Genomic DNA, 24,556 nt, shown 5'->3' with positions numbered 1-24,556 from the left:
TGAGGGGAAGGTCTGGAGGGATGGTGAAAACTCGGCAGGGCTGGGAGCTGGGATCTGGTGTGGGTGTGGAGCTGGGAGTGAGGGCGGAGCCAGTAACTGGAGTGGGTGTGATGGTGGGGAAATGGGGGTGGAGTCATGAGCAGGGATGGTGAACCCCTCAGGGTTCTGGGGGCTGGGAATGGTGACAGTGGGATCTGTGGGGGGCGTGTCAGCAGAATGCAGGTGAGTGGCGTTGGTGGGGGCGGAAGTGGTGGCAGACACGGCAGTAGGGGTGGCAGAAGTCACTGAGCGTGTGACATCAGCGATGATAACAGAGCCTGTCAAAAATGATTAAATCAGTTTGGTCTCTTTTTCTCTTGGAAAAAGAAGGTTGATGGGTGACAAATTAGAGATATTTAAAATATTTTGTAATGAGTAGGTCCTGCTGGGCTGAATAGCCTCATTATGTACAAGATTTCTGATATTATATATAACTTAGACACACTCAGGGTCAGTGTGTGTTCTTTACAATCTCCAATATGCAAACTGAGTAATCAGAGTCATTAAGCCATATATCTATGGGATGAATAAGAGAAACTGTGATCAAGGACACTCATAAAGTCAATATGACACAGAGATGAGGATAGTTGTCATGAACGCAATAGATGATAGTATCGTAAATTAGCTCAAAGTTTGTTTCAATAACCAACTGGGAAGAAGCAGTTGTGATGAAATGGAGAGGTATAGCATTATCTGTGTGAGGGGAGCTATTTCTGTTTGATATACACACTTGATCATCTGTCACACACTGAACACCTGGAGAGGTGGGCCGAGGGAGACTTCTGCTTTTTGCTTCTTGAGAAACTGCAATGAAGATGTTTGCTGACTGAAAGACTCCAACTTTATCCTCTGCTGATGTTTCCACGATCTCCGTGAAACTATCTTTCTACACAAGGTAAGACTTCCTTTCATGTAGAGCCTGCCATATCTAGCGGTCATCATTTGAAATCTCAGAACTAAAAGTTATTCGTGAATGACAGTTTCACCTTCAATTAGGAGACACAGCAACTCATTTATATAGAGCAAGATCCCTAAAACAGACTCTTGCTTTATTTTGACAATGGCGGAACATTGTAAAACACAGCATTAGCTCACTGCTTTTCCAACAGTGTGGTACTCCATCAGTACTGACCTCTAACAGTGCTGCACACACTCAGTACTGATTGTTCAACAGTGCAGTGCTCCCTCAATGTTAGCGTTCTAAACATTTCATCTCTAATTGGTCTGAGGTAAAGCCCTAGCCTCCTGATGGACAGTGGAGGTTGCTCCCACTGTCTGGGCTTGTCTGTCTGTTACTCTATGGGTTTACATGCAATGTGCTACATGTTGAGTTATCCAGAATTCCAGGCTAATGCTCTGGGAACCTGATTTTGAATCTCTCTATGGCAAATGGTGAAACTTGAATTTATTAAAAATCTGGAATTAAAGGCTAAAAGACCTCAGTGTGCAATTCTGGACTCCTTCCTATAGGAAAGATGTTGTGAAACTTGAAAGGGTTCACAAATGATTTACAAGGCTGTTGCTAGAGTTGGAGGATTTGAGCTATAGGGAGAGGTTGAATAAGCTAGGGCTGTTTTCCCTGGAACGTCAGAGGCTGAGGGGTGACGTTACAGAAGTTTATAGAGGGGCATGGAGAGGATAAATAGACAAGGTCTTTTCCCTGGAGTGGGGGAGTCCAGAACTAGAGGGCATAGGTTTTGGGTGAGAGGAGAAAGATATAAAAGAGACCTAAGGCGCAACTTTTTCACACAGAGGGTGGTACGTATATAGAACGAGCTGCCAGAGGAAGTGGTGGAGGCTAGTACAATTGCAACATTTAAAAGGCATCTGGATGGGTATATGAATGGGAAAGGTTTGGAGGGATATGAGCCAGGTGTTGGCAGGTGGGACTAGATTGGGTTGAGATATCTGGTCGGCATGGATGTGTTGGACCAAAGGGATATCTGGTCGGCATGGATGTGTTGGACCAAAGGGTCTGTTTCGGTACTATGCATCCCTATGACTCTATGTAACCACTGTTGATTGTTGTAAAAACTCATCTGGTTCACTAATGTCCTTTGGAAAAGGAAGTCTGCTGTCTTTCTTTAGCCTACATGTGACTTTAGACCCACTGCAACACGGTTGCCCCTTCTCTGTAGAGATAGCCAATTAATGCTAGTCTAATCAGTGATGCCTGTATGTCATAAGCAAATAAAGTCTTGAACATTGCCCCATGTTAAAGTTGAAATGTTGTTCTGTTACAGGAATGCCACTAATGTTTAATGTCTGATCTTCTCACCTGAGAGCGGGAGATAGTTCAGTAAAAACAGTGTCAGTTCACCGAATTATCAAGTCATACAGTAGACATTCAGCCCATCGAGAGTGTGCTGCCTTTCTGAATCAACTGCTGAATGAATCCCATCCTCATATTTGGTCTTCACAACATGAACTAGGGAACTATTTTAATGAAACAAAGAACTGCAGATGTTCAAAATCTGAACGGAAAACAGAAATTTCTGGAGAAACTCAGCAGATCTGACAGCGTTGTGGAGAGAGAAACGGAGTTAACATTTTGAGTCCAGTGATCCTTCCTCAGAAACTGATGCTGCCAACCATGCTGAGCTTCTTTAGTTATTCCTGTTTTGGTTCAGAGCTACTTTACCTTTGGCACCGGCACTTTCAGGGCAAGAGAATTTTTTGTCTCTCAGAGCGACTTTGGAACTCTCTGCTTCAGAAAGTGGCGGGTCATTGAATATGTTGAAGATACAGATAGATTGATTCTTGTAAGGCAGGAAATCAAGAGTTATCAGGGCTAGAGGGGAATGTGGGATTTCAAGCACAAACTGATCAGACATGACCTTTATGAATGGTGGAGCAGTCTCAAGGTGCTGAATGAACTAATTAGCTCCGAATTTGCGTGTTCATAAACCAATAAATGCAGCAGTGAAAGGAAATAAGGCCATAAGAACACAAACTAAGGAGAAGGTGAATTTTTGGAGGAATAGAATTGATAGGTTTGTTCTGACCCTTGGTTAGAGCATGCTTGGAGCATTTTGTCCATGTTGTAAACAGGATATAAGGACCCTGCAGGAAGTGTGAAATAGATTGGCAAGAGTGATAACAGAGCCAATCAAAAATGAATGAATTAATTTGGTCTCATTTTCCTTGGAAAGAGGTTGCAAATTGACCAATTACTGATATTTAAAATTATGAAATGTTTGTCATGAGTAGGGTCAAGTGGGCGGAATAGCCTCACTGTATGAAGTCTATCTAATAGTATTAGATATAACTCATACAATAGATGCATCCAGTGTGTGTACTTTACAATCAAATATGTAGACTGAGTAATCAGAGTAATTAAACCACATATCTGTGAGATGAATTACAGAAACTCTGATCAAGGGCACTCAAAGTCAATATGACCCAGGGAAGAGGATCACTGTCATCTATTCAATAGATTTATTCAATGACAGTGTCAGTAAATCAGCTGAAAGTTTGATTCAATAGCCAATTGGGGAAGAAGCAGTTGTAATAAAACAGAGGTAAAGGAATGTATGTGGAAGGGAAGCCGTGTCTGTTTGACACTCCACACATCTAATATCAGTTGGACATAAATTTCAAAACTGGGGAATTCCTCCTGCTTTTTGGCTCCCTCCCTCCTCTCTCCAATTACCTCACCTTCAGGCTATTAGGTTTGAGAGATTTGCAGAAGTCTGCAGCCTCTGAATGGGACATGGCCCATTACCATCTGCACTGGTTTGAACAGTAACACTGAATGAGGTGTGGCAACATTGAGTGTCTCTGTTACATATGAGACTTCACATTGGCCCAAATGAATAATCCCTCAACGTGGGCCAGATACAGAGAGGCCTGTGAGTGCTGTAATAAGGTTGATGCAGTGGTAATCAGTCCCATGTCACAGTGTAATGGTCACTAACCTTGTCAACCACTGAAGAATAATGTGACACTACAGCTTCTTCCATGTGTTCCTGTTTCTTCACTGAGTAAGCACACACTGCATAGAACCATTAACTACTCCTAAAGAAACTTTAGGAGAGGAGAGCACCTCAGTGACTCCCCATGAGGGTCAAAGGGATATTTGGGACACAATTCAAAAGTTCATTGGGAAGCTGAAAGAGGAATGAGCTTCATCCTCATATCAGTAAATGAAACATTCAGTGAACGTTCCTGTCCCAAATGAAAGGTAAAGTTCCTCATCAAAGCATCAAACAGTCTTACCATTTAACCAGCTTCCTGAATGTGTTGGGGAGAGTTGCATATTGAAGAATGTTTGAGAGGTAGACAGTCGGATATTGAGAAGTTGGGGAGGCAGAGCGTCGGATATTGGGGAGTGAAAGAATCAGATCTTGGAGCGTATTGACGGCACGTTCGGATATTGGAGTTTAAGGGACACAGAGTCAGATGTTGGGAAGTGAGAGACGTGGATACTGGATCATGTTGGCAAGGCACAGTCGGATATTGGAGAGTGTCGGGGAGACAGAGGGTCAGAGGTTGGGAAGTGAGAGAGTTGGATATTGGATCATGTTGGCAAGGGAGAATCAGACATTGGACAGTGTTGGGTAGTGACAGAGTCAGATATTAAGAGAGTGGGAGAGTCAGGTATGGGAATTGCTTCTTTGGGTCCCCAGCAGTTTCCTGGGTTCCCAGCTAAACTTTGACCAACAGCTGAAACAAAAACAGCTTGCGAAGACCAAACCAAACCAAACCAAACCCTGAACCTGGAGAGCTGGCCACACCCCTTTCATTGTTTAAAAAACACTTAAAAGCTTTTTCAAGTAGAAACCTCCAGACATATCAGAACCTCTGCTGTTATAACCCCATTAAAAATAAACAAGGACAACATAACCTTGTTACAGGAGCAGTTTCGTCACAGATTTTGGGAGTGAGAGAGGTGGCTATTAGAGAGTGTCGAGACAGTGAATCAGATATTGGGGAGTGAGAGAGTCTAGATACTGGTATACCTGGTCTGCAGACCCACAGCAACATGGTTGACTCTTAACTGCTCTCTGGGCAATTAGGGATGGGCAATAAATGTAGGTCGAGCTAGCAACGACCTCATGCTGTGAGTGAATAATAAATTAAAAGATATTGGTGAGGTTAGCCAAGGCAGTGTCAGATATTGGTGAGTAAAAGAGTTGGATAATGAGAGTGAGAGGTGGATACTAGGGCATGTTTGAGAGGCAGGGAATCAGATATTTGGAGTGTGAGAGCTAGATATTTGAGAGTGTTGGGGAGACAAAAAGCCAGATACTCGGGAGCCAGATGGTCAGACAATGGGTAGTGAGAGTATCAGTTTTGGGAAATGAGAGAGTCAGATATTGGAGAGGTAGAGAGTCAGATAATGGAGAGTGAGAGAGTTGGATATAGGGAGTGAAAGAGTTGGATATTGGGGAGTGTTGAGACGCAGAAAGTTGGAGTTTTGAGAGTGAAATTCTTGGATATAGGGGAGTGAGAGAGTCAGATATTGTGACATGAGAGAGACTGATATTGGAGACTGCTCGTGAGGTAGGGTCAGATTTTGGGGAGTGTTGGGTAGACAGAGAGTCGGATATTAGGGAATGAGAAAATTGGATGTTGGATAGTATTGGGGAGACAAAAACTCAGATATTTTGGAGTGTTGGGAGTGGGAGTGTCAGATTATTGGAAACATTTGGTATTGGAGAATGTAGGGGAAGCAGAGTCAGATGTTGGGAATTGTTGGGGAGGCAGAGAGTTTGATATTATGGGTGAGAGAGTTGGATACTGGAGAGTGCTTGTGAGACAGAGTGTCTGACATATGGCAGAAATAGAGTAAGATATTGTAGTGATTTCTGGTTAGTGGGTAGATTGTGGCTGTGAGGGAAAGTGCCATGTTGGATGTAGATGATACAGAAGCCAGTGATCAGAAGGTAGAGTGTGGGAGGAGGGTTTATTCCAGTTGAAGATGGTCACAAATACTTCAACTTTATCATTTACACTGATGTGCTGTGCTCCCCCATCACTGAAATGGGCTGTCTCCTCTCCTGAATTATTCAATTGTCCACTATCATTTACTATTGGAGGACTGCAGAGTTTAGATTTCTTGGTTGTGGGGTCACTTACCTCTGTCCCTTTAAAGCTACTTATGTTACTTGGCGAGTAAATCATCCTGTTTTGTAGCTTATTTTAGGCATACCCGGTGCAGCTTCTAGTATGTCTCTCCATTGAACCAGGGTTCAATGTGCACTCCATAGTATGTGCACTCTCCATTGAACCAGGGTTAATTCCCTGGCTTGATGATAATGGCAGAGAATGGAATATCCCAGATCATGTGCTGGAATTCTGCTGGTGCTGATGGCCCACAGCACCAAATAAAGGAGAATGTTCTCAATGTAAAGACAAGACATTATCCCCACAAGGACTGTGTATTTGATTCTATTGTCCTGTGTAATAGAATATAGAACAGTACAGCACAGGAACAGGCCCTTCTGCTCATTATGTCTGCTGACCATGATGCTGTTCTAAACTAATCCCTTCTGCCATGTAGTCCACATCCCTCAATTCTCTGTCTGCTCAGATGTCTGTCTGAATACCTCTTAAACTTTGCTTCTACAACCTCCCTTTTCTGAGTCTTCCAGGCACTTGCAAATCACTATGTTAAAAAAACTTTCCTCGCACATCTCCTTTAAACGTCCTCCCTCTCACCAATGCCCCATAGTATTTGACGTTTCCACCCTGGAAAAGAGATTCTGATTATCCATCCTATTCATGCCTCTCTTAATTTTATATACTTCTGTCAGGTCGCCCCCTCAGCCTCTGACTCCCTAGCAAAAATAATCCAAGTTTGCTTAACCTCTCCTAATAGCTGACAAACTATAAACTAAGCAGCATCCAGGGAACCTCTTCTGCACCATCTCCAAAGCCACCACATCAATCCTATAGTGTAGTGACCAGACTTTGTACAGTACTCCAATTGTGACATGACCAAAATCTAACCGTTGCAAAACGACTTGCCAACTTTTATACTCAGTGCCCTGACTGATGAAATCAAGCATGCCATATGCTATTTTGAAAGTTGCTTGTGATGCCACTGTTGGGGAACTATGGACTTGGACCCTGAGATCCCTGCTGTATCAATGTCCCTAAGCATCCTGCCATTTACAGAATACTTTCCTCTTGCATTTGTCCTCCCATCATGCATCATCTCACATTTGTCCAGATCAAATTCCATCTGCCATTTCTCCATCCAGTTTTCCAGCTGATCTATATCCTGCTACATCCTTTTATATCCTTCCTCACTATCCACAACTCCACCAATTTTTATGCCACCTGCAGACCTATTACTCAGACCACCAATTTTTCATTCAAATCATTTATATACATTACGAACAACAGAGGTCCCAGCACTGATCATTGAGGAACATAACTGGTCTCCAGTCAGAAAAACAATCCTTTTTAACTATCCTCTGTCTTTAATGGCCAAACCAATCTTGTATCCAAATTTCAAACTTACCATAGATCCCGTGCAATTTGATCTTCTGGAACAGCCTACCATAATGGACCTTGTCAAATGCTTCAGTAAAGTCCATGTAGACAATATCCATTATCTTCTCCACATCAGTCATCTTCATAACTTCTTCAAACAACTCAATCATTTGTGAGATAAGACCCCTCCTGCATAAAATCATGCTGACTTTCCCTAATATGTCCATTCATCTCAAAATACAAGTAAATTCTGTCCCTAAGATTTTTCTCCAATAATTTCCATACCACTGATGTAACACTCATCTGCCTATAATTTTCTGGATTATCCCAGATGCGCTTCTTAAACAAAAGGAAAAGATTAGTTAATCTCCAGTCTTGTGGGACCTCACCTGTGGCTAAAGAGGCTACAAAGATCTCTGTCAAGGCCTTGGCATTCTCCTCCTTTGCTTTCCTCTGTATCCTGGGATAGGTCCCATCAGACCCTGTAACGCATCTATCTTAATTTTTATCAAAACACTGAATACCTTCTTCCTAATATTGACATGCCAGAGAAGATCAACATGCTCTTTTCAAACGTTACCATCATCAATGATTTTCTCCTTGGTGAATGCAAAGTAGTCATGAAAGACCTCACCTAATTCCTCTTGCTTCACACATAAATTTCCTCCTTTAAACTTGAATGGAGTTACCCTATTTTATTTGGTTAGAGGACATGGGTTTCACTGGCTGGCCAGCATTTACTGCCAGTCCCTACTTGTCCTTGAGAAGGTGATAGTGAGCTGCCTTCTTGAACCACTGCAATCCACATGCTGTAGGTTGAACCATAATGCTATTAGGGAGGGAATTCCAAAATTTTGACCCAGTGACAGTGAAGAAGTGATTATATATTTCCAAATCAGGATGGTGAGTGGCTTGGAGGGGAACTTGCAGATGGCAGTGTTCCCATGTAACTGCTACCTTTGTCCTTATAGATGGAAGTAATCATGGGTTTGGAAGGTACTATCTAAGGATAGTTGGTGAATTTCTGCAGTGCACCTTGCAGATTGTACACACTGTTGCTGCTGAACATTGGTGGTGGAGGGAGGGAATTTGACCCTTTCCCTACTTACCCTCTTGCTCCTAATATATGTATAAAATATCTTGAGATTCTCCTTAATCTAACTTGCCAAGGACATTTCATAGCCCCTTCTTGCCCTCCTAATTTCTTGTTTACGTTATAGAGTCATAGAGTCACAGAGATGTACAGCATGTAAACAGACCCTTCGGTCCAACCTGTCCATGCCGACCAGATATCCCAACCCAATCTAGTCCCGCTGCCAGCACCTGGCCCATATTCCTCCAAACCCTTCCTATTCATATACCCATCCAAATCCCTTTTAAATGTTGCAATTGTACCAACCTCCACCACATCCTCTGGCAGCTCATTCCATTCACATACCATCCTCTGTGTGAAAAAGTTGCCCCTTAGGTCCCTTTTATATCTTTCCCCTCTCAACCTAAACCTATGCCCTCTAGTTCTGGACTCCCCCAACCCAGGGAAAAGACTTTGCCTATTTATCCTATCCACGCCCCTCATAATTTTGTAAACCTCTATAAGGTCACCCTTCAGTCTCCGACACTCCAGGGAAAACAGCCCCAGCCTGTCAGCCTCTCCCTGTAATTCAAATCCTCCAACCCTGGCAGCATCCTTGTAAATCTTTTCTGGACCCTTTCAAGTTTCACAACATCTTTCCGATAGGAAGGAGACCAGAATTGCACGCAATATTCCAAAAGTGGCCTAACCAATGTCCTGTACAGCCGCAACATGACCTCCCAACTCCTGTATTCAATACTCTGACCAATAAAGGAAAGCATACCAAACGCCTTCTTCACTATCCTATCTACCTGCAACTCCACTTTCAAGGAGCTATGAACTTGCACTCCAAGGTCTTTTTGTTCAGCAACACTCCCTAGGACCTTAACATTAAGTGTATAAATCCTGCTTACATTTGCTTTCCCAAAGTGCAGCACCTCTATTTCCATCATTCTCCTTAAGGGCTTTGTTTGATTTTTTTTCCCTGAACCTCACACATACTTCCTTATTTTTTTCTCTCATCATCCAAGTTTCCCAAATCTTGCCATCCTTATCTTTCATCCTCACATGAACATACTAGTCCTGAACTCTGGTCAACTAGCTTTCAAAAGACTCCCACAAGTCATATATGGATTTAATCTGAAATAGCTGCCCCCTCTCCAATTTTTCCAGTTCCTGCCTAACACTATTGTGATTAGCCTTACCCCAATTTATCACTTTCACCTGTGGACCAGACATATCTTTTTCCATTACTATCTTAAGACTTCAGGTATTATGATCACTCTTCCCAAAATGCTCCTTCCCTGAAACTTTGATCTCTTGGCCAAGCTCATTCACCAATACTGTACAAAGTCTATTATGGCCCCTTCCTGAGTTGGACTATCTACATATTGTTTCAAAAATCCCTCCTGGGTGCACTAAATAAATTCTGCCCCTATCTATACCCCTGGCACTAAGGGATTCTCAGTGAATATTGGGGGAATTAAAATTACCCACTACCACAGCCATGTTTATTTAACTTCTTTTGTGATCTGCTTACATATCTGTCCCTCTATCTCTAACTGACTATTGAGAGACCTAAAGTTTAACCCTTTTGAGAGTCATTACACCTCTCTTATTCCTGAATTCTACCCATAGTGCCTTGTTGGATGCTCCCTCAAAAATGTGCTCTTTTAGTTCAACTGTGACATCTTTCTTAACCAGTAATGCAACTTCTCCACCCTTTTATATCCCTCTCTATTTTGCCTGAAGCATGTTAACCCTGGAATGGTGAGCTGCCAGTCCTGCCCTTCTCTCAACCAAGTTTCTGTAATGGTTACCACATTGTACTCCCATGTACTAATCCAGGTTCTAAGCTCATCTGCCTTATCTGTTATCTTCCTTGCATTAAAATAAGTATACACCAGACTGCTAGTCCTGCTGTGATCATTAAACTGGCCCTGCTTTTTCTTCCTCCTTGATTTACTTGATTTAGCCCTTTACACTGCATGCTGATCTATTGCACTGGTTCCTACCCCCCTGCCACACTAGTTAGTGGCACTAACAAACCTTACTGCAAGGATATTGGTACCCTTCCTGTCTAGGTGCAAGCCATCATTCTTGTACAGACTGCACCTGCCCTGGAAGAGATCCCAATGATTCAGATAACTGAATCTCTTCATCTCTACACCAGCTCTTTAGTCATGCATTCAACTGTATTATATTCCTATTTCTGGCCTTGTCATTCAATCATGTCAAAGTGCTGCAAGAAATAATGAAATTCAGCATTCAGCAGGAAATAATGAATAATGAAATAGTGAAATTCAGCTGCACGGCATTGTCCCCCGGATAAATATTGCTTTCCTGGTTCAGAATAAAGGAAGTAAAAGTTCTTGCAACTGCCTCTTTGGTGATGCAGTCATGCAGCCGATGTTATTGTTGAAGAAATGGTTTGAAACCTTGTTTTTGTTCCAGGTTCTCACACAACCTGATAGCTGCCTGCACACACAGGACACCGGATTACAGCCTGAGGATTTAGATTCCCCATTTCCAACTGGGCCACTTTCATGGCGATGACCATGAGCTGTGGAGATACCACTGTGCACCCTGAGGTTGACCGAATCCTCAGTCTGTTCCAAGTGAGCAAGGAGCAGCTACATCTGGTGATGCACAGGCTGAGGGAGGAAATGGAGAGAGGCCTGAGCAGAAACACTTACCAGGAGGCATCGGTCCGCATGTTGCCCACCTTCATACGCTCACTGCCTGCTGGTAAAGGTGAGTTCCAGCCACCCTGACGAGATGGTGCAGATGAGACTGAGGAATGGATGATGCTGGAGCAAAGAGCAATTCTGTTCAGGGACTTGGGGAGGGTTTACCCTGTCAACTCATAACCAACATTGGTTCAACACAGACTGTGATTTGGGGCGGTGAGAGAGGGCAATCATTGGGAAGTGAAGGTGATGAGAGGGTGAGGGTGATTGAGGGGATCAGGATAATTGAGGAGGACTGAGGGTGATGGCAGTAAGGGTGATTGAGGGGAAATGATGGTGGTCAAGGAGGTGAAGGTGATCAAGGGTTTTTGAAGCATTGAGGATGATTGAGAGGGAGGAAGGGTGCTTGAGAGGGTCAGAGTGATCTGGAGATGATCTGAGGGTCGTGGGCATATCTGGGCTGGTGCAGCCAATCGGAGAGCAAGGCCTAGGGTTGGTCACTGCATTCAGGGACTCTGAGCTGACCCATGACCCTGGCAATGGGTGGAGGAGAGATGCAGACCCAGAGTTGGTACAGACTTCAATTTCTCTCTTTGATCTCCAGTAAATGGCAGCTTCCTGGCCTTGGACCTTGGTGGCACTAATTTTCGAGTCTTACTGGTGAGGTTTGGTTCTGCATGTGAAGATGCTGAGCACATGGTGTCTGAGAGTTACAGAATCCCCCACAAACTGATGCAGGCTTCGGGACAGCAGGTATTCCTGAGAACAACATCATGACTGTTAATTAGATGACTGGAGATCAATAACATCAAACCGGTAATTTACTGGAACCAATGACAAGAGATGTATTCAACCAGTAATGTATTAAAATTAAAGAATTCAGACCAGCAGTAGACCATTCTGCCCCTTGAGCCTGCTTTGCCAATGAGGAAGACTGTGGCACTCTTGACTCCATTTTCTCGCTGACCCCCCAACCCTTGACTCCCTCATCAATCAAAATTATTGAATTTCAGCCTTGACCCTACACTAAGTGCCACTACACGTTGAGGATATGAATTCCAGAGATTTGAGACCCTCTGTGAGAAGAAATGTCTCCTCACCTCCACCTTAAGTGGGTGACCCTTTATCTTGACACACTGTGCCTCCTAGTTCGAGACTTTCACTTGAGAGGAAGCACCCACTCTGTCAAGCCTTGTCAGAATCCTGTAGGGTTCAATAAGATCTCCTCTCAGTTTTCTAAATTGAATTAATGTTGGCCCAAACTACTCAACCTCTCCTTGTAAGAATGATCCTTAAAAGATTGAAGGATCGAGATAATCAGTTCTGACAAAACCGAAAAACAGAAAGCAGAAGCAAATGTTTGTGGGATTTGTTTATAGAAATAGTAGAGAGAATGTTGGGCGCAGTATACATCAGGAAATTAGAGCTTTATGTAATGTGAGTAATACAGTACTAATGGCTGACTTCAATAAAATTGCCTTTTGATTTTAGCAATTATGACATTATGTCAAGCAAATTCTTTGATTTGAGAATTGATCAAGTGGACATCAGACTTTTAATCTATTAGAATTCCTTCTTTGACATTTCTTTTACATTTTATCTTTTCACTCAGACAGTGGGAAGGGAGAAAGATTTTTTTTTGGCTCTGGATGGTTCTAGCTGCACTGCTCCTACCAACCTGAAGCAAACTGCAGCTCAACCATTCTAAGGACCATTGTCAGGCAGTTTCTCCACAACTCAAATGTTTCTGGTGTGGTATGTTTTTTATTCACTCGTGGGATGCAGGCATCACTGCCTGGCAGAGGGGTTTTAAGGAGAAATCTTCTCGTCCAGAGGAAGGTGGAGATGTGAAATTGTTATGAAGATGTGGGTGTACGGTACCTTTAAGAGGGTTCACAGCTGGTACAGCTACTTGACACAGCACCAAGTGTTCTCAATAAGGTAACAATGTAATACTTGGTCAAAAGCTAAATTAGCTGGTTGCCTGGAAGCGATAAAACAGATTCAAATTAGGCCAATCAGTTTCAGGGTAAATTATACCCCCCAAAAATACCAATTTCCAAACCAGTTTGAATTGTTTATATTGACAATCTTAAAGGCCAATGACACAATCCAATGATTTGGGGAGAAAAGACCAGGGAAATTTGAATAGTTGAGAGGAGAACAGCCGAACCCCAGCAGGTAAAAAGACTGCCTGAAAATTAGCTCTCTTAAAAGATACCTTTATCAATCAGTAATCTGTGAAGCAGAAATCCCTAAGAAGGAGAAAAGAAGACTAGAATTCAGAGGAAATGAAAGCTGCATGGATTTGAGATAAGAAGTTTTGTTTCATAGATCGTAATCTGGAGTTTTATTGGACTAGTATTAGAGAAGGGAAGGTAAAAGATAGGTTAGAGGAAAGAATTGTAAATAGTCGTTAGTTAATTATTTTCTCTTATACTTTAAGAAATAAAGTTGTTAACTTTTACTTTACGTAGTTCTTGGCCTATCGAATTTTCACAGATTACTGCATGGGATAAAATTAAGCAGGAGGGTTTACCTGTGTGGAGTATAGATGAGGCAGGAAACTTCACAACCTTTAAAAATTATTTGGATGAGCACTTGAAATATTGTAGCATTCAAGGCTATGAGCTCAGCTCAGGGAAATGGGGTATGTATAGGTCATATGTATCTCTGGTGGTGCAGACTTGATGGGCCACAAACACTCTGCTGTACTCTGTGATTCTAAGAATGTGATTATATCTTATTAAGAGAGCTTGACAGGGCAGATACTGACAAGATGTTTTAATTGGATGAAGGGTCTAAAACTGGTTATGATAGTGAGGGGATGAATTCATTGTAAAATGTTTTCTAATCAACCTATTGTTGCAAACCTCTGACTAAGTGGGACTTGAACTTGGGCTTCCTGGCTCAAAGATAGGGGTACCTACCACTATACCACAAGAGCCCTTTTTTCAACTGCAAAGTAGCAGCATGAAAGAACTAAATTCCCTGGTACCTAAAACCTTTGGCATATCTTACTTTTCCAGGATAATTGGAGGGACTTTTCAGGACCAAGAGTTGAGTTTGAGTATATTACAGTAAGAAATTATCTGATCAGGGCATCCATTAACTAACAAAATGGTTTTGACATCCCTATTTCATCATCAAGTTTGTACAGTGGAAAATTAACTAATTGATTCCCAATATGCTTGTTCCCTTCAGCATCTAAGAATTTAACATCGTACTAACAGGATTAGGTAATAACAGATTGCTGTCTTTTCTTCTTAACAAAATTTAAGAAAAACAATTTGAAGGAAAAGATAGAAAAAGATAATACATTGATTGTGTAATTATGCAAAATATATGTTTAATAAACTTCATGTTCCATCCTGTCCTGACAAAACTCAAATAAGATTATAACATGAACATTTCTTTGTTCTTCATTAGAACACAAGACATCCCTCTTTAGGGTCAAGTAACCATTTGTTTGGACAAACACTTGCTTTTGCAAAATAATCCAATGACTGATGACTTGCATTGGCTTCATGCTGAGGTGATTCATTTTGTTTGAAGCTATCCTTATGTTGGTTCTGGGACAGACTAATCTCTGCTCTTTTGTAGCTCTTTGATTACATTGTGGACTGTATCATAAAGTTCCTGTCAAACCGAAACATCAAGGAGCCTCCTCCTCTGGGATTCACTTTCTCCTTCCCCTACCAACAGACTGGCCTAGATCAGGTGAGAACTCAAGTGACTGATGTGTCTGCCTCATTTCTGTCTCACTCAGTACATTCCGACCTGTATCAAGTTATACTCAGAGCTTTACGTACACCCTCTAGGGTGGTGAACATCACATTTCAGATCAGGCTGTAATTAGTTTTAGCTCTGCTCAACTCTGTAGGGGATCCTGCTAAACTGGACCAAGGGATTCGATATTCCAGACTGTGTAGGAAAGGATGTTGTACAGCTGTTGCGAGAAGCTATTCAACGTCGGCAGGTAATAACTTTCAGTTCAGGTGCTCAGGGTGACAGACCCAGACTCTCTGACCCGGTATCTAACTGACCAGCCACCCTGGTAACTGACTGACCTGATAACTGACTGACCAGCCACCCTGGTCACTGACTGACCCAATATTTAACTGACCAGCCACCCTGGTAACTGACTGACCCAATATCTAACTGACCAGCCACCCTGGTAGCTGACTGACCTGATAACTGACTGACAGTGTTAACTGACTGATCCATTACCCTCGTAACTGACTGACCTGGTAACTAACTGGTCCAGTAAGTGACTGACCTTCCTAACTGACTGATTGCCTACTCTGATAACAGGCTGACCTAATAACTGACTAACCTACTAACTGACAGACCCTGGCAACTCACCGATAACTGACTGACTGGCCCTGGTAACTGACAGACATAGTATCTGGCAGACTTGCTAACTGATGGACACAGTAACTAACTGACATGCAAACTGACGGACCCAATAACTTAGAGAACTGCTAACTGATTGATCTACTATCCTGATAACTGACTAACCCAGTAATGGAATGACCTTGCTATCTGACTAACCTGGTAACTGACTGACACGGGTAACTCACTGACCCACTATTCTGGTATGACTGATATGTTTCTCTGGTAATTGGATGATATTTTCCTTGTAATAAGTGTGCTTTGCAGGAATTCGACCTGGATGTAGCTGTCATTATAAATGATACTGTTGGGACACTGATGTCATGTGCTTATGAGGATCCAAAGTGTGAAATTGGTCTCATTGTAGGTGAGTGTTGGCTTGAATGTGTCCCAGAGTGCAAGGAATGATTGATAATACAGATTAGTCAAAGCTCAGGATACAAACAATAGGTGTTTGAGGAGTGCTGGGCTGCAAGTCCTGTGGCTTGTGGGCATGTGGGAACACTGATCCAAGGATGCTGGGGACCATAAGGCTGTAAGTGACACCGGCCTTTGAACATTGGATGACACCAGATAGTGGGCACTTGACTTTAATGAGCAGCGGGTGCCAGGTGAGTGATGAATGATGTTACTTTCTGGGCAATATCAGACATTGTGCTGTGGTTGACATTGGGCAATGACTGTTGGGTGACATTGAGTGAAGGGTGTTCAGTGACATTACACAGTGGTGTTGGGTGATACTGCCCGACCTGCTGGGCTGTGGGCTTTGGAGAGATTACCTGTGATTGTTGGGTGATACTGGGCTATAGGTGTTCGATGATACTGGGCTATAGGTGTTCGATGATACTGGGCTGTAGGTGTTGGGTGATACAGGGCTGTAGGTGTTGGGTGATACAGGGCTGTGAGTGCTGGGTAATAATGGGCTGTGGGTGTGGGGTGACACAGGGCTGTGAGTGTTGGGTGATAATGGGCTGTGGATGTGTGGTGACACTTGGCTGTGGGTTGGGTCCGATTGGCTGTGAGTGTTGGGTGATACTGTGCTGTGATTGTTGGTGATACTGCGTTGCTGGTGTTGGGTGACCCTGGGCTGTGAGTGTTGGATGAGATTGGCTGTGGGTGTTGGGTGGTACTGATCTGTGGAAGTTGGGTGATACTGTGCTGTGGGTGTTGGGTGAAACTGGGCTGTGGGTGTTGGGTGAAACTGGGCTGTGGGTGTTGGGTGACACTGGACTATGAGTGTTAGGTGACACTGGGCTGTGGGTGTTGGGTGACACTGCTGTGAGTGTTGGGTGACACTGGACTGTGAGTGTTAGGTGACACTGGGCTGTGGGTGTTGGATGAGACAGGGCTGCAGGTGTTGGGTGACACTGGGCTGCGGGTGTTGGGTGACACTGGGCTGTGGGTGTTAGGTGACACTGGGCTGTGGGTGTTAGGTGACACTGGGCTGTGGGTGTTTGGTGACACTGGGCTGTGGGTGTTTGGTGACACTGGGCTGTGGGTGTTGGGTGACACTGGGCTGTGGGTGTTGGGTGACACTGGGGTGTGGGTGTTGTGTGACACTGGGCTGTGGGCATTGGAGAGATTACCTGTGAGTGCTGGGTGATACTTGGCTATAGATGTTCGATGATACTGGGCTGTAGGTGTTGGGTGATACTGGACTATGAGTGTTGGTGACACTGCGCTGTCGGTGTTGGTGACCCTGGGCTGTGAGTGTTGGGTGAGATTGGGAGTGGGTGTTGGGTGATCCTGGTCTGTGGATGTTGGGTGATACTGGTCTATGTGTGTTGGGTGACACTGGGCTTTGGGTGAGATTGGGAGTGGGTGTTGGGTGATCCTGGTCTGTGGATGTTGGGTGATACTGGTCTATGTGTGTTGGGTGATACTGTGCTGTGGGTGTTGAGTGACACTGGGCTGTGGGTGTTGGGTGACACTGGGTTGTGGGTGTTGGGTGACACTGGGCTGTGGATATTGGGTGACACTAGGCTGTGGGAGTGGGTGACACTGGGCTGTGGGTGTTGGGTGACACTGGGCTGTGAGTGTTGGGTGACACTGGGCTGTGAGTGTTGGGTTACACTAAGCTGTCGGTGTTGGGTGACACTGGGCTATGAGTGTTGGGTAACACTGGGCTGTGGGTGTTGGATGAGACTGGGCTGTGGGTGTTGGATGAGACTGGGCTGTGAGGGTTGGGTGACACTGGACTATGAGTGTTGGGTGACACTGGACTGTGAGTGTTGGGTGACACTGGGCTGTGAGTGTTGGGTGACACTGGGCTGTGGGTGTTGAGTGATACTGGTCTGTGAGTATTGGGTGACACTGGTCTGTGAGTGTTGGGTGACACTGGGCTGTGAGTGTTGGGTGACACTGGGCTGTGAGTGTTGGGTGACACTGGGCTGTGAGTGTTGGGTGACACTGGGCTGTGGGTGTTGGGTGACACTGGGCTGTGGGTGTTGAGTGACACTGGGCTATGGGTGTTGGGTGATAATAGGGGTTGTGAGTGTTGGGTGTTACTGGGCTGTGGGTGCTGGGTCACATAGGGAGGTGGGTATTGGGTAATATGGGTGTATGGCGATACTGGGCTGTGGGTGTTGGGTAACACTGGGCTGTGGGTGTTGGGTAACACTGGGCTGTGGGTAACATTGGGCTGTGGGTGTTGAGTGACACTGGGCTGTGGGTGTTGAGTGACACTGGGCTGTGGGTGTTGAGTGATACTGGATTGTGGGTGTTGGGTGATACTGGGCTATGAGTGTTGGGTGACACTGGGCTATGAGTGTTGGGTGACACTGGGCTGTGAGTGTTGGGTTACACTAGGCTGTCGGTGTTGGGTGACACTGGGCTATGAGTGTTGGGTGACACTGGGCTGTAGGTGTTGAGTGACACTGGGCTGTGGGTGTTGAGTGATACTGGATTGTGGGTGTTGTGTGACACTGGGCTGTGAGTGTTGGATGAGACTGGGCTGTGAGGGTTGGGTGACACTGGACTGTGAGTGTTGGGTGACACTGGACTGTGAGTGTTGGGTGACACTGGGCTGTGGGTGTTGGGTGACACTGGGCTGTGGGTGTTGAGTGACACTGAGCTGTGGGTGTTGAGTGATACTGAATTGTGGGTGTTGTGTGACACTGGGCTGTGGGTGTAGGAGAGATTACCTGTGAGTGCTGGGTGATACTGGTCTATAGGTGTTCGATGATACTGGGCTGTAGGTGTTGGGTGACCCTGGACTGTGAGTGATGGGTGAGATTGGCTGTGGGTATTGGATGACACTGGTCTGTGGATGTTGGGAGATACTGGTGTGTGAGTATTGGGTGACGCTGGTCTGTGGGTGTTGGGTGACACTGGGCTGTGGGTGTTGGGTGACACTGGACTATGAGTGTTAGGTGACACAGGTCTGTGGATGTTGGGTGACACTAGGCTGTGGGTGTGGGTGACACTGGGCTGTGAGTGTTGGGTGACACTGGACTGTGAGTGTTGGGTGACTCTGGGCTGTGGGTGTTGGGTAACACTGGGCTGTGGGTGTTGGGTGACACTGGGCTGTGGGTATTGAGTGACACTGGGCTATGGGTGTTGGGTCACATTGGGAGTGGGTATTGGGTAATACCTGGCTGTGGGTGTATGGCGATACTGGCTGTGGGTGTTGGGTGACACTGGGCTGTGGGTGACATTGGGCTCTGGGTGTTGAGTGACACTGGGCTGTGGGTGTTGAGTGACACTGGGCTGTGGGTGTTGAGTGATACTGGATTGTGAGTGTTGTGTGACACTGGGCTGTGGGCGTTGGAGAGATTACCTGTGATAGCTGGGCGATACTGGGCTATAAGTGTTCGATGATAATGGGCTGTGGGTGTTGGGGGACACTGGACTATGAGTGTTAGGTGACACTGGACAGTGAGTGTTGGGTGACTCTGGGCTGTCGGTGTTGGGTAACACTGGGCTGTGGGTGTTGGGTGACAATGGGCTATGAGTGTTTGGTGACACTGTGCTGTGAGCTGTGGTTGTTGAGTGACACTGGGCTGTGGGCTTTGGAGAGATTACCTGTGAGTGCTGGGTGATACTGGGCTATAGGTGTTCGATGATACTGGGCTGTAGGTGTTGGGTGATACTGGGCTGTTAGTGTTGGGTAATAATGGGCTATGGGTGTTGGGTGACACTGGATTGTGAGTGTTGGGTGACACTGGACTATGAGTGTTGGGTGACACTGGACTATGAGTGTTGGGTGACACTGGACTATGAGTGTTGGGTGACACTGGATTGTGAGTGTTGGGTGACACTGGATTGTGAGTGTTGGGTGACACTGGGCTGTGAGTGTTGGGTGACACTGGGCTGTGAGTGTTGGGTGACACTGGGCTGTGAGTGTTGGGTGACACTGGGCTGTGAGTGTTGGGTGACACTGGGCTGTGAGTGTTGGGTGACACTGGGCTGTGAGTGTTGGGTGACACTGGGCTGTGAGTGTTGGGTGACACTGGGCTGTGAGTGTTGGGTGACACTGGGCTGTGAGTGTTGGGTGACACTGGGCTGTGAGTGTTGGGTGACACTGGGCTGTGAGTGTTGGGTGACACTGGGCTGTGAGTGTTGGGTGACACTGGGCTGTGAGTGTTGGGTGACACTGGGCTGTGAGTGTTGGGTGACACTGGGCTGTGAGTGTTGGGTGACACTGGGCTGTGAGTGTTGGGTGACACTGGGCTGTGAGTGTTGGGTGACACTGGGCTGTGAGTGTTGGGTGACACTGGGCTGTGAGTGTTGGGTGACACTGGGCTGTGAGTGTTGGGTGACACTGGGCTGTGAGTGTTGGGTGACACTGGGCTGTGAGTGTTGGGTGACACTGGGCTGTGAGTGTTGGGTGACACTGGGCTGTGAGTGTTGGGTGACACTGGTTTGAGAGTGTTGAGTGACATTGGGCTGTGAGTGTTGAGTGACACTGGGCTGTGGGTGTTGAGTGATACTGAATTGTGGGTGTTGTGTGACACTGGGCTGTGGGTGTTGGAGAGATTACCTGTGAGTGCTGGGTGATACTGGTCTATAAGTGTTCGATGATACTGGGCTGTAGGTGTTGGGTGATACTGTGCTGTGAATGTTGGTGACACTGCGCTATCGGTGTGGAGTGACCCTGGGCTGTGAGTGTTGGGTGATAATGTGCTGTGGGTGTTGGGTGACACTGGACTATGAGTGTTAGGTGACACTGGTCTGTGGGTGTTGGGTGACACGAGGCTGTGGGTGTGGGTGACACTGGTTTGTGGGTGTTGGGTGGCACTGGGCTGTGAGTGTTGGGTGACGCTGGTTTGAGAGTGTTGAGTGACATTGGACTGTCGGTGTTGGGTAACACTGGGCTGTGGGTGTTGAGTGATACTGGGCTGTGAGTGTTGGGTAATAATGGGCTGTGGGTTTATGGTGACACTCGGCTGTGGGTTGGGTTAGATTGGCTGTGGGCGTTGGTTGATACTGGGATGTTGTTGCTGTATTCTGGATTAGTGGTGCTGGAAGAGCACAGCAGTTCAGGCAGCATCCAAGGAGCAGCGAAATCGACGTTTCGGGCAAAAGTATGACAATGGGTGTAGGTGTCGGGTCAGATTAGCTGTGAGTGTGGGGTGATACTGTGCTGTGTGTGTTGGGTGATAATGCTCTGTTGGTGTTGGGTGACCCTGGGCTGTGAGTGTTGGATGAGATTGGCTGTGGGTGTTGGGTGATACTGATCTGTGGATGTTGGGTGATACTGATCTGTGGATGTTGGGTGACACTAGGCTGTGGGTGTGGCTGACACTGGATTGTGGGTGTTGGGTGACACTGGGCTGTGGGTGTTGTGTGAAACAGGGGTGTGGGTGTTGGGTGACACTGGACTATGGGTGTTAGGTGACACTGGGCTGTGGGTGTTGGGCGATACACGGCTGTGGGTGTTGGGTGACAATGGACTGTGAGTGTTGGGTGACACTGGGCTGTGAGTTTTGGGTGACATTGGCTGTGGGTGTTGAGTGACACTGGGCTGTGGGTGTTGAGTGATACTGAATTGTGGGTGTTGTGTGACAATGGGCTGTGGGCGTTGGAGAGATAACCTGTGAGTGCTGGGTGATACTGGTCTATAGGTATTCAATGATACTGAGCTGTATGTGTTGGGTGATACTGTGCTGTGAGTGTTGGTGACACAGCGCTGTCGGTGTTGGGTGACCCTGGGCTGTGAGTGTTGGGTGAGATTGGCTGTGGGTATTGGGTGACACTGGTCTGTGGATGTTGGGTGACACTGGGCTGTGGGTGTTGGGTGACACTGGGCTATGAGTGTTTGGTGACACTGGGCTGTGGGTGTTAAGTGACACTGGGCTATGGGTGTTGGGTGATAATAGGGGTTGTGGGTGCTGGGTCACATTGGGGGTGGGTATTAGGTAATACCTGGCTGTGGGTGTATGGCGATACTGGGTTGTGAGTGTTGGGTGACACTGGGCTGTGGGTATTGGGTGACCCTGGGCTGTGGGTGTTGAGTGACACTGGGCTGTGAGTGTTGAATGATACTGTAATGTGCGTGTTGGATGACACTGGGCTGTGGGTGTTGGGTGGTATGTGGCGGTGGGTGATTGTGTGCTGTGGGTGTTGGGTTATACTGACTTGTGTGTGTAGGCTGATACTGGGCTGTGGGGGTTGTGTGATATTGTGCTGTGGGTATTGAGTGATACTGTAATGTGAGTGTTGGGTGACACTGGGCTGTGGGTTTTGGATGATACTGGGCTGTGGGTTTTGGATGATACTGGGCTGTGAGTGTTGGGTGACACTGGGCTGTGGGTTTTGGATGATACTGGGCTGTGGGTGTTGGGTGACACTGGGCTGTGGGTTTTGGATGATACTGGGCTGTGGGTGTTGGGTGACACTGGGCTGTGGGTGTTGGGTGACACTGGGCTATGAGTGTTTGGTGACACTGGGCTGTGGGTGTTGAGTGACACTGGGCTGTGTTACTGGGCTGTGGGTGTTGGGTGATATGGGGTTGTGGGTGATGGGTGTTACTGGGCTGTGGGTGTTGGGTGATATGGGGTTGTGGGTGATGGGTGTTACTGGGCTGTGGGTGTTGGGTGTTACTGGGCTGTGGGTGTTGGGTGTTACTGGGCTGTGGGTGTTGGGTGATACGGGGTTGTGGGTGTTGTTGATACTGGGCTGTGGGTCCCCATTTATGTGATCCTGATTTTGTGCTCTCCCTGGCTCTATACAGGGACTGGCACCAACATGTGTTACATGGAGCAGATGAGGAACATTGACAAATTGGATGGTGATGATGGATTCATGTGCATAAATGCAGATTGGGGAGCATTCGGAGACAGTGCGAGGAGACCACTTCAGGACATTAAGAATGAATTTGACGAGCTGGCAGATAAACGGTCTCAGCATCCAGGACAGCAGACGTAAGGATTGGATCTTTAGTGAGGGTTTGGAATGATTGCACAGCTGCTGTGTACTCTACACTTTGCTGAGTTATCCCAGCTGATTAACCTCCCCCCACAGTCCACATACACGCTTCTCTCTCAGTCATCTCAATAAAGGTGATAGATGTCACTTTTACCACAATCCCATTCGGTCACAGCATTTACAGTGAGTGTTTCCACCCCTAGCATACTCACATCAGGGAGAACATTTCACTCTGGATGAAACACTTCTGAAATGTTGCTCAGTTACTCAATACAAATCCTTCACTGCACTGCTAATCCTCATTTCCTTCATTTCTGTCACTAGCCACAAGTAGTCTTTCCACGACCACTCGTTCCCACCCTCAGATTTCCTATTGGGGCAATGGTGACACTGTATCAATCTAATGTTCTACCTGTTCCAGGGTGAGGATCTCCCCTGTTTCAGGGTTAGTGTCTCTCCTGTTTAGTGGAGAGGGTCTCCCCTGTTACAGAATGAGGGGCTCTCCTGTTCCAGGTCAATGCTGCCACCTTGTTTCAGGGAGACAGTCTCTCATGCTTGAGGGTGAGGGTCTCCCCGTTTCAGGGTGAAGGTCTCCCCATTTCTAGGAGGAGGTCTCCACTGTTTCAGGATGAGGGCCTCCCATGTTTCAGGGTGAGGGTCCCCCCTGTTTCAGGGTGAGGGTTTCCTGTGTTTCAGGGAGAGGATCTCCCCTGTTTCAGACTGAGGGTCTCCTGTGTTTCAGGGTGAGGGTCTCCCATGTTTCAGGGAGAGGATCTCCCCTGTTTCAGACTGAGGGTCTCCTGTGTTTCAGGGTGAGAGTCTCCTGTGTTTCAGGTTGAGAGTCTCCTCTATTTCAGGATGAGAGTCTCCTGTGTTTCAGGGTGGGGGTCTCCTGTGTTTCAGGGTGAGGGTCTCCTGTGTTTCAGGGTGAGGGTCTCCTGTGTTTCAGGGTGGGGGTCTCCCCTGTGAGATTCTCTCCTGTTCCAGGATCAATGTCTCCCCTGTTCCATGTTGAGATTCTGTCCCGGTTCAGAGCAAGGGTCTCTCTTGTTCAAGATTTTTCATGCCCTCTCTTAGCTCTCCTAATCTCTTTCTGCAGCTCCCTTCTGGCTATCCTGTATCCCTCCAACGCTCTGTCTGAACCCTGTTTCCTCAACCTTAAGTAAGCCTCCTTCTTACTCTTTACAAGACATTCAACCTCCCTCGTCAACCAAGGTTCCCTCACACGACCATCTCTTTCCTGCCTGACAGGTACATACATATCAAGGACACGTCGTATCTGTTCCTTGAAAAAGTTCCACATTTCCACGACATCCTTCCCTGACAACCTATGCTTCCAACTTATGCTCCTCAGATCCTGTATTGCAGTATCGTATTTACCCTTCCCCCAACTGTAAAACCTACCCTGTCGCACGTACCTATCTCTCTCCATAACCAAGGTGAAAGTCACAGAATTGTGGTCAACATCACCAAAATGTTCACCTACTAACAAGACCATCACTTGCCCCGGTTCGTTGCCAAGTACCAAATTCAATATGGCCTCCCCTCT

At 46.2% G+C, this 24,556-nt stretch overlaps 1 protein-coding gene across 3 annotated transcripts in view; it reads left to right on the top strand.

Moving 5' to 3' along the window:
* The first annotated feature begins 384 nt into the window (after positions 1 to 384).
* The window catches only part of LOC122556769 (hexokinase-1-like), a 37,755-nt gene continuing 13,583 nt past the window's right edge, over positions 385 to 24,556 (top strand). The window contains exons 1-7 of one of the 3 annotated variants that reach the window (XM_043703907.1): positions 385 to 934; positions 11,009 to 11,308; positions 11,849 to 11,997; positions 14,848 to 14,964; positions 15,128 to 15,223; positions 15,907 to 16,006; positions 22,814 to 23,003. In XM_043703907.1, the coding sequence (XP_043559842.1) occupies positions 11,101 to 11,308; positions 11,849 to 11,997; positions 14,848 to 14,964; positions 15,128 to 15,223; positions 15,907 to 16,006; positions 22,814 to 23,003 (860 nt within the window). In that variant the 5' untranslated portion in view covers positions 385 to 934; positions 11,009 to 11,100. Of the gene's footprint in view, positions 935 to 11,008; positions 11,309 to 11,848; positions 11,998 to 14,847; positions 14,965 to 15,127; positions 15,224 to 15,894; positions 16,007 to 22,813; positions 23,004 to 24,556 lie in introns of those variants that run through there. The other 2 variants (XM_043703906.1, XM_043703908.1) reach the window with 2 other exon arrangements.

Source organism: Chiloscyllium plagiosum, chromosome 14 (genome assembly GCF_004010195.1).
Source record: "Chiloscyllium plagiosum isolate BGI_BamShark_2017 chromosome 14, ASM401019v2, whole genome shotgun sequence".
NCBI classification, from domain to species: Eukaryota; Metazoa; Chordata; class Chondrichthyes; order Orectolobiformes; family Hemiscylliidae; genus Chiloscyllium; species Chiloscyllium plagiosum.
This window is presented reverse-complemented; position numbering and strand designations above follow the sequence as displayed.